This window comes from Mesoplodon bidens, assembly GCF_964165515.1.
Source record: "Mesoplodon bidens genome assembly, chromosome: 19".
In the NCBI taxonomy this organism is placed as follows: Eukaryota; Metazoa; Chordata; class Mammalia; order Artiodactyla; family Ziphiidae; genus Mesoplodon; species Mesoplodon bidens.
The window spans coordinates 17,147,061-17,162,972 of record NC_138179.1 but is presented as its reverse complement, the minus strand read 5'-3'; the positions used below and the strand labels follow the sequence as shown (position 1 = coordinate 17,162,972).

The 15,912-nt window shown below is 42.9% G+C and overlaps 1 protein-coding gene across 1 annotated transcript; it reads right to left on the bottom strand.

Moving 5' to 3' along the window:
- Positions 1-13,309: 13,309 nt before the first annotated feature.
- LOC308607642 (ATP synthase subunit ATP5MJ, mitochondrial-like) lies at positions 13,310-14,347 on the bottom strand. Its single transcript, XM_081219803.1, has one exon. The coding sequence runs from the start codon at positions 13,691-13,693 to the stop codon at positions 13,571-13,573; it is 123 nt and encodes a 40-aa protein (XP_081075929.1). The 5' UTR covers positions 13,694-14,347; the 3' UTR covers positions 13,310-13,570.
- Between the last annotated feature and the right edge of the window lie 1,565 nt (positions 14,348-15,912).

Sequence of the window (15,912 nt, the reverse complement as noted above, 5' to 3'; positions counted from 1 at the left end):
GATGCATACACACCAGTGTGTGAATATATATACCTAAAAGGTTGATTTTATACTCCATAGTCTTATGTCCTGTGGGTAGTGAAGTTTTAAAATGAAAAGGACAAGCTTTGCCAGTCATTTATAGAGTATCCTGCCTTGGACCCAAAACAAACATCTGGTTACTGCTGTATACATAGCAGAGTATCAACCCAGAGTTAAAGGAAACTCTTGCAAGGGGGCCATCTTTGCCGTACACACACTTAACAGCAAGGTGATTTAAGTATGTTTCCACTTTTTATTAATAAGAAGCTGCCAAATCTTGTGATAGGTTGAGTGCTGGGTTCCTTTATATAGCCTGGAGTGCTCATAACAGCTCTTAAATTTTGTGACCCTTATCTTCGGATTAAAGTCTATTCCTCTTACAGATGCGCAGAGAGAAGTGGCCCTGTCCACAGATGAAAATATGAAAATGGTCTTCCACAGTTTGGCAGGAGGAAGCTAAGAATGTGGACCTCTGCTGCCACACATATCATGAAGAAAAAGAAAAGGGGAGATAAGGTAGGGGACCAAGAAGAGCTAGCTGTTAAGAAGTGACGTTCAAAAAGAGCAGGGCTTAAGGACCCTCTAGGGATACAGGTCGAAGCGAGCTTAACTGGCCTCCCCCTCTGGCTTAAATGTCGCTTTCTCAGAGATATCTTCCCTGAACCCCTAAATCCCGTTTATAATCATCACATCATTCACCTTCACAGAGGTCCTCTCAGATTGTAATTATTTCTGTGATTTCATTCTACCTCCTCCGTTAGACTGTAAATCAGTTCCATCAGGGCAGGAGCCATATCTAATTTGTTCATTATTCTATTGCCCGAGCCCAGCACAGAGCTTGACTCACAGTCGGCAGTACATATTTGTTGATCAAATAATGTTTTCCTTAGCAGGGTTTGAGTCTGGGGAATAGGGACCCGACCGGTTACCTCTCAGCTGCTGTCCCCAGTATCCCTGGTCTTGTGTATGCTCGAAGGCTGTAGGTTCGTTTTAATTTCAGTCAGAATAACACCCATTTCTGAAGGTCTTTCTGTTGTAGAAACATGAAATGCTTGACAAAGCCTAGTCTCAAGGGTTCTCGTGCTTTCCTGTTCTTTCTTTTTCCATAGAAAAGGAGGTGACTGGATTATTTAGAGGGGAGCTATATTCATACAATGAAGATTATTCACTGGTTGGTATTTTAATTTCTGGTTTTTTTTTTTTTTTTTTTCTTTTTTTTTTTTTTTTTTTGCGGTATGCGGGCCTCTCACTGTCGTGGCCTCTCCCGTTGCGGAGCACAGGCTCCGGACGCGCAGGCCCAGTGGCCATGGCTCACGGGCCCAGCCGCTCCGCGGCATATGGGATCCTCCCAGACCGGGGCACGAACCCGTATCCCCTGCATCCGCAGGCGGACTCTCAACCACTGCGCCACCAGGGAGGCCCCTAATTTCTGGTTTTGACAGTATTTTCAAAAAGGCTGAATTTCATTAACAAAAGTGTCAAGATTATGTCTAAATTATCTTGTTCTAAAATACCAGTTGTAATGGAAGTAGCTTCATATAGCCTAAACAATATTCAAAGTAGTTATTCCTTATCCTGTTGTCATTTAGGTCTTTCAATAACAGACCTCAGAGGCAGCAACTCAAGAAAGCACAGCACACTAAGAGGGGCAGGTAAATTCTCTCTGTGCATTATGGTAAAGGGCATGAACCCATTCTAATGTGAAAGTAGGTAGGAAGTAAAGACAAAATTGGCCTGAGTCTGAGGCCCAAGTCCTTCCGTGAGCCTTGTGATATAACAAGAGAAAAGGAGAAAGCCAGATCTCATCCCCAAAAAAGAAGGTAACAGAGGAAGTGGTTTATGTAAATTCTTTGGCCACATCTTTTCTCCCACTAGAATCAAGTTCTTCCTCTACGTTCACTTTTTCTTTTGAATAAGAAATTGCCCCAGTTTCTTATTTCCCTTGTTAAACACGCCTGAGGGGTTAGGGTTATGGCTGAACCAGCTAGTTGTTTCTTGTTCCTTAGCAAGCTCTGCCATTTGATCAAGGGCAGTCTTTTTTGTTGTCATGGCAACCAACATTTACATAAGCAAGAACTAGGGGAAAACATTTGTTGTTTGGAATGATTTGTGGTAAATTTCATCATAATGGAAAGATAAAACACCAACTTGGTGGGCTAGCAGCTAGAATTGGGAACAACAGGATGAACTTCTCCGGTTCTCTTTAGTGAGATCTATTTGATAGGTACCACTTTTGGCTATCAGAAAAACCCTGATGTCTAGGAAAAAAGGAATGCATGTAATGATCTTTAGTTCTGTCCTTGATCACATTTTTAATAGTAGTTAGGATATGGTGTACGTGTGGGTGCCTGTTCTTCTAAAGCAGAGGTTATTGATCCAGAATCTTGATCCCTGGGGAATCCACAGATAGACTCATAAAGGGTGTGGCAGAGATTGCTCACTCAAAGCCATGTTCTTTTCTTCCTGTGCATCCTACATTTTCCAGGCTTCCTTGTATTACATATGACCATGTGATTGAGTTCAGCCAATGGACTGTACAGAAGTGCCTTTACCACTTTCAGGCCTGGCCTATAGAAACCTCCCACAGGTGCTCCTCCATGCTCTTCCTTTCCATCAGGTGGGAATGGAGGTGACTCCCAGGGCAAATCCTTCATCCACCTGAGCCCAAAGTAACTACACAGAGAAGGGCATCTTTGGCTTGGTGTCTGGCTTAATTAGCAAGAAATAAACTTGTTCAACCGTATGTTTTAAAGTCAAATAGTTACATTAGTTAGCCTACTCCGACTAATACAAGGGAGTTGAATTGAATAGGTGAGAGGTTGACCAACTGGCAGGTTGTTAGGACCACATGATGCCAAACCTTTGTTGAAATCAATAAGATGCTTCAGGTACCTCAGATAAATAATTTTTTACTGTATGTCTATGTAGTACCTGAAATTGAAATTTAACTGGGCATCCTGTATTTTTATTTGCTAAATCTGGCAGTTCTATCCCTGGTCTCCCCTTTAGAGAAATACTGCTGCAGGGCTGCTGCTCTTTCCTCCATGGGAATTGAATTCTTCTGAAGGAAAAACAATCCAAACTAGGACACCTAGGGCCAACCAGCTCATTCCGTAGCTCACATTCTTGTCATCTTTGCTAATTGCCCCAAGTGTAAATCCCCCTAGTCACCTCTCATTTTGTCACTGGCATCCTCAAGCTGTACTGGGTCTTCTGTCCCCCATTTTTGTACTTTACTCCATCTTTGAAGCTTTTGCCAACCTGTTAGGCTCCCTACCACTTTACTGTTGCCAATCAAATTTCTCCTCATTTATTAATGGTTTTTGACCTCTGGCTCACAGTGTTTCTTCTTGCCAAGGTCTGCTGTCTTCTGGGCTTACCCATCCATCACCTAGCTTTTCACTTTATTGACCATCTCAAATCCATTATCTTGTACTGTTATATCCCCGGAATCTTAAACATCTTACTCCCTGACCACTACTTTCTAGCCTTCCAGTTCTCTCACTGTCTTCCCAAAGCCTTTGCTCTTCCATTTCAAGGCACCTTCTAGTTCCTAAACTCTTCAGCTATCAGCCATCTACTATCCTTTTTTTTCTAGTTAGATAATGAAGAAATATATAAAATATTGTCAGGTCTCAGGTATATCCAACTGCCCACTGGACACCTTTTGGATATCTTGAAGGCACCTCAAACTCAGTATATTCCAAACTGGATTCATCATCCCTTCCCTTATCTGCCCCTCATACACATTCCCTGTCTCAGTGTCTATCACCAATTGGCTAAGCCAAAAACCCGGGGACCATCTTTTTTTTTTTTGCGGTACGCGGGCCTCTCACTGCTGTGGCCTCTCCCATTGCAGAGCACAGGCTCTGGACGCGCAGGCTCAGTGGCCATGGCTCACGGGCCCAGCCGCTCTGCGGCATGTGGGATCCTCCCGGACTGGGCCACGAACCCGTGTCCCCTGCATCGGCAGGCGGACTCTCAACCACTGCGCCACCAGGGAAGCCCTGGGGACCATCTTTTATTCCTTCCTCTCAAGAGTTCATCACCCCATTTCTAGTCATTTACCAAGTCCTAACTCCTGAGCATCTAAAATCAGTTTACTTACCTCCATCCCCACTGCTGCTACCTTAGTTCAAACTGCCAATGTTTCTCATCTGGATCACCTCAAAAGCCACCTGGGTGCCTTTAGTTTTGGTCCCCCCAATCCCTTTGTTATATTGCAGCCTTAGTGAGCTTTCTATAATTTAGATTAGATTAGATTCTCCTTCAGCAGATATCCAAACTCCCTACAAAGGGATACAGAGCTCTTTATGTTCTAGTTCCTGCTCCTCTCTCCAGCCTCCCCTCTCGTCACTTTCTCTGCTGTACTCTGGGCTCTAGCCATACTGAGTTTGTGTACTTTTTTACCTGACCCACCTGCTCACCCCTCCAGGCTTTTGTACAGTCTGTACATCTATCTGGCTCACCTTCGATTACTAGTCTTATCAGACACTCTGATTTGGGTTATGTATCTGTTCCATGTCCTCTCTTGGCAATATGTGCTTTCAGTTGTCACACTGAACTGACATTGCCTGTGCATGTGTCTGTCACAAGACTAAGACTTCTCATTGTATTTCCAACACCCAGCCCTGCTTGACACACAGCAGATACCCAGGGTATGTATTTTGAACAAAAGAATGAAAAACAGGATAGATGGGCTAGAGGTCCTCAAAAGCCAAGTGGGAGCACTGGGTAGTATTACTCCTAGGGACTTAAAGTTAGTGTCAGTTAGTTTCTGCTGCAAAATAAACCACATCAATACTTAATGGCTTAAAACAGCAGTCATTTATCTTAACAATTCTACAGCTCAGCAGTTTGGGTTGGGTTGGGTTGGGTTCTGCTGGACAGTTCTTCTGGTCTGGTCTAGTCTCACATATCTGAGATCAGCTTCCGGTTGACTGAGGGCTGGCTGGTCTTGGATGGCCCTTAGCTGACCGAGTTTAGTCTCTGCTTCCTGTGATCTTCCATCCTCCAACAGAGCAGCCCAGACTGGTTCTCATGGCTATGGACAGGGTTCCAAGAGAACAGATGGAATCACACAAGGCTTCATAAGGCCTAGCCTTAGAACTGACACAGTGTCAATTCCACTGCATTCTATTGCTTAAAGCAAGTCATAAGGCCAGCTCAGATTCAAGGAGTGAAAAAATAGATTTCACCTCTTGATGGGAGAAGCTATATAGTCATACTGCAAAGGGGTGTGGATATAGGAAGGGTGAAGTATTGTGGCTACTTTTGGAATCTACACGGCTACCCCAAAGAAACTATTTGACTAAAATGTGTGAAGAAGCACAGATTCCTAGGAAGCATCATCACTGGGTGAGTCAATACCCAAATGTTCATAGTTTTTCTTCATTTTATTTTGTAACTTGAACATTTTGCATGTGTAATCATGATTTTTAGTACCTGCTAAAATAGGTGTTTGGAACTGGACCATGGGGACTGTTTGAGAAGACAGGCACTTGCAAAATTGTCATTGAGAATGAAGACTCTGACAGGAAGCTTCATAAGAGAAGGGGCTGTGTCCACTTTATTAACTTTTATCTGAAGCATCTCACATGATTAGCACATGGAAAGCACTCAGCAAATATTTGTTGAACAGTTAATAGTAAGCATCTATTTACTGTTGTAAAGGAGAGCTGAATGTCTAGTCTTAACTAGCGTTATGGCTGCGTGTGGACATGCAGGTGATGCCCTTTCCAAGGACACGCCGAGCAAGGAGGAGTGAAGCCGAAATCCACCCTGCACTGGGCTAGCCATGAAGCAGGCCTGGTCCCTGGCTTCATCCCCTGCAGGAGGTATCATTTTAAATTCAAAAGCACATTTTGCTTGCTAAGCAGTGAGCCCCTAGGGCTGCATATATGTGGAAAGGGCACCTATTTTATAAGTCTCATAAAAGTGCCCTGTGGGCTAGCAGGGCCCCGATACTCAACCTAAGGTAGCAGAGAAATGGTTTCTGAGGAACATGAGATGGCACAAAATGTACAAAGCAAGAAAATTAAGTAAGCACAAAACAAGTAAGTAAGTGGATCAAGATAAATGAATGAGGGATTGAGAGAACCAGGAGCAAGAAAAAAAAGAAAGGCTTAGGTTAATATGTCTGAATCGAATTCAGAAACCAACTGAAAGTTAACAGACCAGAACATTGAAGCACCCAAAATATGATTTGTTTCTATAAAAGGCAAATCTATAGAGACAGAAAATAGATTAATGGTTGCCTGGGGCTGAGAGTAGGAATGGGGATTGACTGTAAATGCGCTCACAGTTTCATTTTAAGGTGATGGAAGTGTTCTAAAATTAGATTGTGGCCGTAGTTGTACAGTTCTGTAAATGTACTTATGGTATATTGAATGGTATGCTTAAAATGGATGGATTGTATGGTATGTAAATTATATCTCAATAAAACCATTTTAAAAACATTGTCTCAGGCTTCCCTGGTGGCGCAGTGGTTGGGAGTCCGCCTGCCAATGCAGGGGACACGGGTTCGTGCCCTGGTCCGGGAGCATCCCACATGCCGCGGAGCGGCTGGGCCCGTGAGCCATGGCCGCTGGGCCTGCACGTCCAGAGCCTGTGCTCCGCAGCAGGAGGGGCCGCAACAGTGAGAGGCCCGTGTATCGCAAAACAAACAAGCAACAACAACAACAAAAAACATTGTCTCTTCAGTGTTAACGTCACTAAAAGCGAACAAGACATTGTCTCTGTTGTGATATAACAGGAAGCTCACAGCAAGCATCACCTCTGAGGCATTCAAACCCCCCAAAATTGACCCTGACTCTAATCCAGCTATTAGTTTACAGGAAATGTGAGGAATAGGGGAACAAGTTAAACAACACCATAAGAAGCTGAAGAAACAAATCCAGGATGGGAGATATTCTATATAACTAATGGCCCAGTTTCTTCTGAAATCAGTGACATGAAAAAGGACAGGAAGGGATATCTGTTATGGATAAAGAGACTTCACAGACCTATCAACTGACACTCTCTGTGAATTTAGTTTGTATCCTGACTCAGGTAAACCAACCGGAAAAAAACAGACAAACATGGGAAAGTGAACACGGGTTGGATATTAGATGATGTTAAGAAATGTGAATCTTCTGGGGTGTAATAATGTTATTGTGATTATATTAACAAAATCTGTTAGTGATTCTGTGGGAGACAAAATAATAGTCCCCCAAAGAGGTCTACATCCTGATCCCTGGAACTTGTTACCTTACATGACAAAGGGATTTTGCAGTTGTGATTAAGTTAAGGACCTTGACCTGGGGAAATTACCCTGGATTACCTTGGTGAGCCCAATGCAATCACGAGTGGCTTTATAAGAGGGATACAAGAGGAGTCCGTGAGAAATAGGAGATGTGACCGTGGAACCAGAGGTTGCAGTGAGGCACTTTGAAGATGGAGGGAGGGGCAGTCAGTTATGGAACGCAGGCAGACTAAGTTGGAAATGGCAAGGAAATGGAAACCCTTTTAGAGCCTCCAGAAGGAACACAGTCCTGCTGACACCTTGATTTTCTTATCCCCCAGAAACATAAAATAATGTATTTGTGTGTAAACCACAAAACTTGTAATTTGCTGTAGTAGTTACAGGAAAGTATTACAAATACCTCTCCAAAGGACGTTTACCAATTGTTAACGCTGATAACAGAATAATCTAGAAAGTGTGGACCACCATTAAACTTTTAAAAGTAAGTTAGTGGATTTCCCTGGTGTCGCAGTGGTTAAGAATCCGCCTGCCAAGGCAGCGTCACGGGTTCGATCTCTGGTCCGGGAAGATCCCACATGCCACGGAGTAACTAAGCCCGTGCACCACAACTACTGAGCCTGCGCTAGCCTGCGCTCTAGAGACCGGGAGCCACAACTGCTGGGCCTGCGTGCCACAACTACTGAAGCCCGTGTGCCTAGAGCCTGTGCTCTGCAACAAGGGACGCCACTGCAATGAGAAGCCTGCGCACTGCAACGAAGAGTAGCTGCCCCCAACTTGACGCAACTAGAGAAAGCCCGCATGCAGCAACAAAGACCCAATGCAGCCAAAAATAAATAATAATTAAATAATTTTTAAAAAAAGATAATTTAGTATGCTTATAAGTATGCCTCCTATAGCAATGTGAACGTACTTAACACTACTGAACTCTATACTTAGAATTGGTTAAGATGATAGCTTTGTTATGTGTATTTTACCACAATTAAATTTTTTATTTTAATTTTTAAAAAGAATTAAAACATTAAAAAAAATATTTAGTTGGTTGCGCCAGGTCTTTGTTGCGGCTTGCGGGCTCTTTCATTGTGCATGCAAACTCTTAGTTGCGGCATGCATGTGGAATCTAGTTCCCCAACCAGGGATTGAACCCAGGCCCCCTGCTTTGGGAGCGCAGAGTCCCATCCACTGCGCCACCAGCGAAGTCCCTAAAAATTTTTTTTTTTTTTTTTTTTTGCGGTACGCGGGCCTCTCACTGTTGTGGCCTCTCCCATTGCGGAGCACAGGCTCTGGACACGCAGGCCCAGCGGCCATGGCTCACGGGTCCAGCCGCTCCGCGGCATGTGGGATCTTCCCCGACAGGGGCACGAACCCATGTCCCCTGCATCGGCAGGCGGACTCTCAACCACTGCGCCACCAGGGAAGCCCCCTAAAAAATTTTAAAAGTATATCTCAGCCACTTTATTTGTATAGTTTTATTACCAGTGAAAATGAATCTATTTCCATTTATTTACTCCTTGAATTTCCTCATATATGAATTACCAGGTTATATCCTGTGCATATATTATTTATTGGACTTACTGTTTATTCAAGTAGTCGATTGTTACTTTTTTAAAAATAAATTTATTATGTATTTATTTATTTATTTTAGGCTGCGTTGGGTCTTCGTTGCTGGGCGTGGGCTTTTTCTCTAGTTGCAGCGAGCCGGGGCTACTCTTTTCGTTATGGTGCGCGGGCTTCTCGTCGCGGTGGCTTCTCTTGTTGTGGAGCACGGGCTCTAGGCGCGTGGGCTTCAGCAGTTGCAGCACGCAGGCTCAGTAGTTGCAGCATGCAGGCCCTAGAGCTCACGTGCTTCAGTAGTTGTGGCTCGTAGGCTCTAGAGCGCAGGCTCAGTAGTTGTGGCGCACAGGTTTAGTTGCTCCATGGCATGTGGCATCTTCCTGGAGCAGGGCTCGAAACCATGTCCCCTGCATTGGCAGGCGGATTCTTAACCACTGCGCCAACAGAGAAGTCCAAAGACACAATAACCTTTTAAGAAAATAAGCCCTAAACTGCAAGATCCTGTAGGAAATGAGTAATCATATTTTTTAACATCTTATTTCCTTCTTGCAGTGGTTAGTACACTACCATGTGTCGGCGATTATTTCCTCAAGACAGGTCAAATGAGTTCTTATTTCTATTAAAGGAGATTCTTCAATAAAGTTGGAAGACTCCTATTTAGGGGTGTGACCTATTGACCTGGTGATGTTGGTGACATATCCATCAACACAGCAGCATGAGAAGTGCAGTACCATACTGCGGGAGCCACCCTCAGTTCAGCACCATGATTTTTTTTTATCAGTTTATAATCCCAGATGCTATATCATAAATATTTCTCTTTATATTTTTGTTGCCCTGTCCACAATTTCTGTCCCTTTTAGTTCTGTTGGTTGAGAGAACAGGCAGTACAGTCGGAGGATCAATCTAAGGTTTCAGATTTCTGCCTTTTCAGCAGTTTCTGAAAAGGCACCTTCAGATAGACTTTAGCCAGTCTTGGGAGACTATTCAGGAGAGAAGACCCAGTGGTTAAAAAGATGTTACTCCTAATCTGCATATCCTGTGGTCAATATGGCAGCAGGGCCAGCTTTGTAAGGTGGGGTGGGTTTTGCAAACATGTGGACCAACTCTATGATTTGGCCACCCCTATTGGGAGATCACCCCTATTAAATGATCACCCTCTACCTTTTCACTGCTACTCTTCTCAAGAGAACCCTACACTTACCACTTCCACGTTCTCGCCTTCTTTGTGCTTCAACCAAATGCAGTCTGGCTTCCAACACCCTTTTGAAACTGATCTTGAATGAAGGTCACTGATGACCTAATTGCTATATCCAGTGGCCTTAACTCAGTGCTAATCTTGATGTCTCTGGAGAATTTAATTCGACCATCCCCTTATTTTTGAACGCTTCTCACTTGTATTTTATGACACTAACTTCTCCTGGTTCTTGCTCAAGCTTGAACCATACAAACATTAATAAACATAGCTAACATTCATTGAGTATCAGGTTCTTTAAATCTCCCACTTACAAGGAAAATTCTATTCTCATTTTATAGATGAGTAAACTGAGGTGTAAAGAAGTTGAGTAATAGGCTTCCATTGCACAGGTGATAAGGAGCCATCGAACCCAGGGATTCCAAGAGCAGAGCCCATCACCTTTGCTGTGATGTGTCTGGGAGGGATTTCTAGAGGTCAGCAAATTCAGCTGTTTCACTTCATTTCTGCAAAAATGCCATTGGGATTTTGATAGAGATTGCATTGACTCTGTAGATCACTTTGTGTAATACTGTTATATTAACAATACTGAATCTTCTGATCTGAGAACACAGAGTGTCTTTCCATTCATTTAGGTTTCCTTTAATTTCTTTCAGCGGTGCTTTGTAGTTTTTCCAGGACATCTTTCACCTTCTTGACCAGTTTATTCCTACTTTATTATTTTTGATACTGTTATGAATAGAATTGTTTCTCTTAATTTCCTCTTTGTATTGTTCATTTGCTACTGTATAAAAATACAACCGACTTGTGTGTTGCTTTTTGTATCCTCCAACTTTGCTGAATTTGTTTATTTTCTTACCATGTTTTTTTTGTAGAACCTTTAGAGTTTTCTACATACAAGGTCATGTCTGTGAACAGAGATAATTTTGCTTCTTCCTTTACAATTTGCCTTCTATTTCTTTTTATTCCCCAATTTCTCTGGCTAGAATTTCTAGAACTATGCTGAATAGAAGTGGCAAAAGGGCGCATCTTATCTTGTTCATGATCTTAGGGTGAAGCTTTTGGTCTTTCACCATTGAGTATGATGTTAGCTGTGAGTTTCAAATATGGCCTTCATTATGTTGAGGAAGTTCCCTTCTATTCCTATCTTATTATTTTTATCATGAAAGCATGTTGGATTTCGTCAAATGATTTTTTTTGCATCAATCGAGCTGATGATTTTTTTGTTCCCTTTCATTCTGTTAATGTAGGGTATCAATTACATGGATTGAATTTCTTGAAACAGCCTTCCATTCCTTGGTTAAATCCTACTTGGTCTTTTAATATGCTGCTGAATTTAGTTTGCTGTTATTTTGTTGAAGATTTTTTCATCTGTATTCATAAAGGATATTGGCTTGTAGTTTTCTTGTAGTGTCTTTGTCTGGCTTTGGTATTAGAGGCCAGGTAATGCTGGTCTAACTAAATGAAGTAGAAAGTATTCTATTTTTTTGGAAGAGTTTAAGAAGGATTAGTGTTAATTGTTTATCGTGTTTTGTAGACACATTGACCAGTGAAGCCATCTAGTCCTGGGATTTTCTTTGTTGGAAGATTTTTTTTTTCTTTGGGTATGCATAACATAAAATTTACTATTTTAATAATTTTTTAGTGTACAGTTTAGTGGCATAAGTACATACATTCACATTGTTGTGTTGTTGGGAAGTTTTTGATTACTGATTCAATCTCCTTATTTGTTATACATCAGTTCACATTTTCTATTTCTTCTCGAGTCAGTTTTGGTAGTTTGTGTGTATAATAATCTGTTTCTACACACATTTCTGATACCAAGTGTGTGTGTTTTCCACATCAAGCAGTTTTCCAATTCTCTGTGGATACCAACTGGGTGTTCTATAATTTAATTCATTTTTGACACTACCTGGAGTTAATACAACCAATTATACATTCAAATTAGGGGGAAAAAAAAGTGCTGCTGGAAAATGGCACCGGTAGACTTGCTTGACCCAAGGTTGCCACAAACCTTCAATTTGTAAAAAACCACACAGTATCGGGCTTCCCTGGTGGCGCAGTGGTTGAGAGTCTGCCTGCTGGTGCAGGGGACACGGGTTCGAGCCCTGGTCTGGGAGGATCCCACATGCCGCGGAGCAACTGGGCCCGTGAGCCACGGCTACTGAGCCTGCGCGTCTGGAGCCTGTGCTCCGCAACGAGAGGCCGCGATAGTGAGAGGCCCGTGCACCGCGATGAGGAGTGGTCCCCGCTTGCCACAACTAGAGAAAGCCCTCGCACAGAAGCGAAGACCCAACACAGCAAAAATAAATTAATTAATAAACAAACAAACAAAAAACCCCACAGTATCTGCAAAGTGCAATAAAGTGAAGTGCAACAAGACGAAGTATGCCTGTACAAGAGTTTTAGGAGCTCTCTGGTAAGAACCAAGGACAAAGACCAAATATATATTTCTTATTGTATCGTGATATCAGTGTGTTTCTAGGAATTTGTTCATTTCATTTGTTATCCAATTTATAAAACTTTTACACTCCTTATTTCGGTAAGGTTGGTGGTAAGGTCCTCAATTTCATTTCTAATTTTAATAATTTGAGTCTTCTTTTTTTCGTAGTCAATCTAACCACAGGTTTTTCAGTTTTGTTGATCTTTTCAAAGAACCAACTCAGTTTGTTGATTTTCTTATTTTTTTTTTCTGTTTTCTATTTTACTTATCTCCACTTTAATATTTTTTATTTATTTCCTTATGTTGTACTTCTTGTAGTTCCTTAAGTTGTACAGTTAGGTTATCAATGTGAGAGCCTTCTTTTTTAAAATCTGTTTAACACATATATGTTTTAATTGAAGTATAGTTGATTTACAATATTTCAGGTGTACAGCAAAGTAAATCAGTTACGTGTTATATATATATGTATTCAGATTCTTTTCCATTACAGGTTATTACAAGGTATTAAATATAGTTCCTTGTGCTATATAGTAGGTCCTTGTTGTTTATCTGTTGGTTTTTTTTGGCTGCGCCACGCAGCTTCTGGGATCTTAGTTAGTCCCTGACCAGGGATTGAACCGGGCCCTCGGCAGTGAAAGCAATGAGTCCTAACCACTGGACTGCCAGGGAATTCCCATTGTTTATCTATTTTATATATAGTAGTGTGTATCTGTTCATTCCAAACCGAAATTCCCAATTTATCCCCCTCCCCTTTAACAAGTATTTATTGAACACCGCAAGTGTGAGTGCTTAGATCTGATCCCCAACTCCTACGTGCTAATCGAGATATTTACTCCTCACTCCCTCAGGTTTCCTAAGGATGAGACTGCTGCTCAGTGAGACTCTGACTGTACCTGCTGCATCACAAAGATCTACGCAGAGCACGATGGGCATGGGGGCTGAGGGAGGAACACCCATGTAGGCAGTGTGGATCACACCAGGTACATTTATTCATGCCAGCAGGTCAATGGCAGGTTCCCATCTGGCCACAGCTTGCTGAAATCTACAGCCAGACTGACGTTCCCTCCAAGTAAAGCTGGTTAATGATGACCATGAGCAGGCGCAGGACTGCTCATGGTCATCATGAGCAGTCAAATTTCAAAGCTTTACTTCTTTTATCAGCACTCCTGATTTTATAAATGAAGTCCATCAACCCCATTCCTACCCAAACCTCTTGGTAAACTTGTGTATAGTAGGGCTTCATGGGGATCCAAATATATATTTTTTTTTCCAATTTTTTTTTTTTTTGTGGTACATGGGCCTCTCACCGTTGTGGCCTCTCCCATTGCAGAGCACAGCCTCCGGACGTGCAGGCCCAGCAGCCATGGCTCACGGGCCCAGCCGCTCTGCAGCATGTGGGATCTTCCCAGACCGGGGTATGAACCCGTGTCCCCTGCATCGGCAGGCGGACTCTCAACCACTGCACCACCAGGGAAGCCCCTCCAAATATTTTTAATAAAGCTTTGAAGCATATGGGTGTAGGACCAAAGACTCAGGCTGCCCCAACCTGCAAGATCCTTCTGCTTTTTTTAAACTTTTTTTATTATTTTATTTTATTATTATTATTTTTTGCGGTACACGGGCCTCTCACTGTTGTGGCCTCTCCCGTTGCGGAGCACAGGCTCCAGACGCGCAGGCTCAGCGGCAATGGCTCACGGGCCCAGCTGCTCCACGGCATGTGGGATCCTCCTGGACCGGGGCACGAACCCGTGTCCCCTGCATCGGCAGGCGGACTCTCAACCACTGCGCCACCAGGGAAGCCCTAAACTTTTTTTAAAACATTTTTTTGTTTGTTTGTTTGCATTGGGTCTTCATTGCTGTGCGTGGGCTTCCTCTAGTTGTGGCGAGCAGGGGCTACTCTTCGTTGTGGTGCGTGGTCTTTTTGTTGCTGCGGCTTCCCTTGTTGCGGAGCAGGGACTCTAGGTGCGTGGGCTTCAGTAGTTGCAGCATGTGAGCTCAGTAGTTGTGGCACACGGGCTCAGTAGTTGTGGCTTGTGGGCTCTAGAGCGCAGGCTCGGTAGTTGCGGCACACAGGCTTAGTTGCTCTGCAGCATGTGGGATTTTCCTGGACCAGGGATCAAACCCAAGTCCCCTGTGTTGGCAGGTGGGTTCCTAACCACTGCACCACCAGGGAAGTCCCGTTCTTTTTAATGTAGACATTTACAGCTATAAATTTCCCTTAGCAGGATTTTTGCTGCATCTTATAATTTTTGGTATAGTGTATTTTCATTTTTATTCATTTCAAGGTATTTTCTAATTTCCCTTGTATCTTCTTCTTTGACCCATCAGTTAGTTAAGTGTTATTTAATTTCCACATTATCTGCAGATTTTCCTAGTTTTCCTTCTCTTATTGATTTCCAACTTCATTCCATTGTGACAAGACACTTTGTATGATTTCAATCTTTTTTTTTTTTTTTTGCGGTACGCGGGCCCCTCACTGCCACGGCCTCTCCCATCGCGGAGCACAGGCTCCGGACGCGCAGGCTCAGTGGCCATGGCTCACGGGTCCAGCCGCTCCATGGCACGTGGGATCCTCCCGGACCGGGGCACGAACCCGCATCCCCTGCACCGGCGGGCGGACTCTCAACCACTGCGCCACCAGGGAAGCCCTGATTTCAATCTTTTAATATTAAGACTTGTTTTGTGGCCTAACATATGGTCTCCAGTTAACTTTACATATGAACATGAAGCTCAGAGGTGAAATGACTTTCTGAAGGTCACACATTTGTTTAGTTATAGAATTAGGGCTAGAACCCAGGTCTTTAGATTCTTAATCATTCATCATTGACATTTGATAAGGTGTATTAAAAGTGTGAAGGGGCTTAAGGAGCCAACCTTTGCTAGCTCTTCTGCTTTCTCCTATCACTTGAAAGTAAGTATTCTCCAAGGTTTTGTTTGTCCTCCTACCTCCACACATTCTCTAGCTGCTTCCATTGCAGCCTCCCTCCAGCTTGCAATGCCAGTCCCCTTTTCCAATTCCATGCCTCTTATTTCTACTTTAGTGATATGTGAGAACCTTAGAACCAACATGTGATAAAAGGAGCTCACGTTTTTCTCTGCATTCCATCAGCAAATTTTCCTAGCATTCCTTTTTTTTGTTGTTGTTAATGGTACTGCCACTCATTATCCCAGTGACTCAGGGTGGGAAGACTGAAGGTCAATTTTAATTTTTTTCCCTTCACAAGGTCTTCAAGTCTGATTAGCTGCAAACTGTTGTGGTTTCCCTCTGTAGTACTATTCCTATTTGTCCTTTCTTTCACATTTGCACTGCTATTCTATTACCTTTTGCCTGTATTATTGTAATAACCTGATAATTCATGCTGCTCTTTAATTACTGCTATACAATATTTATAATCTTTTTAGAGAATAACTATGACGGTGTCATCCTCCTCGCAAAATCATCAAACGGGGGCGTCCCTGGTG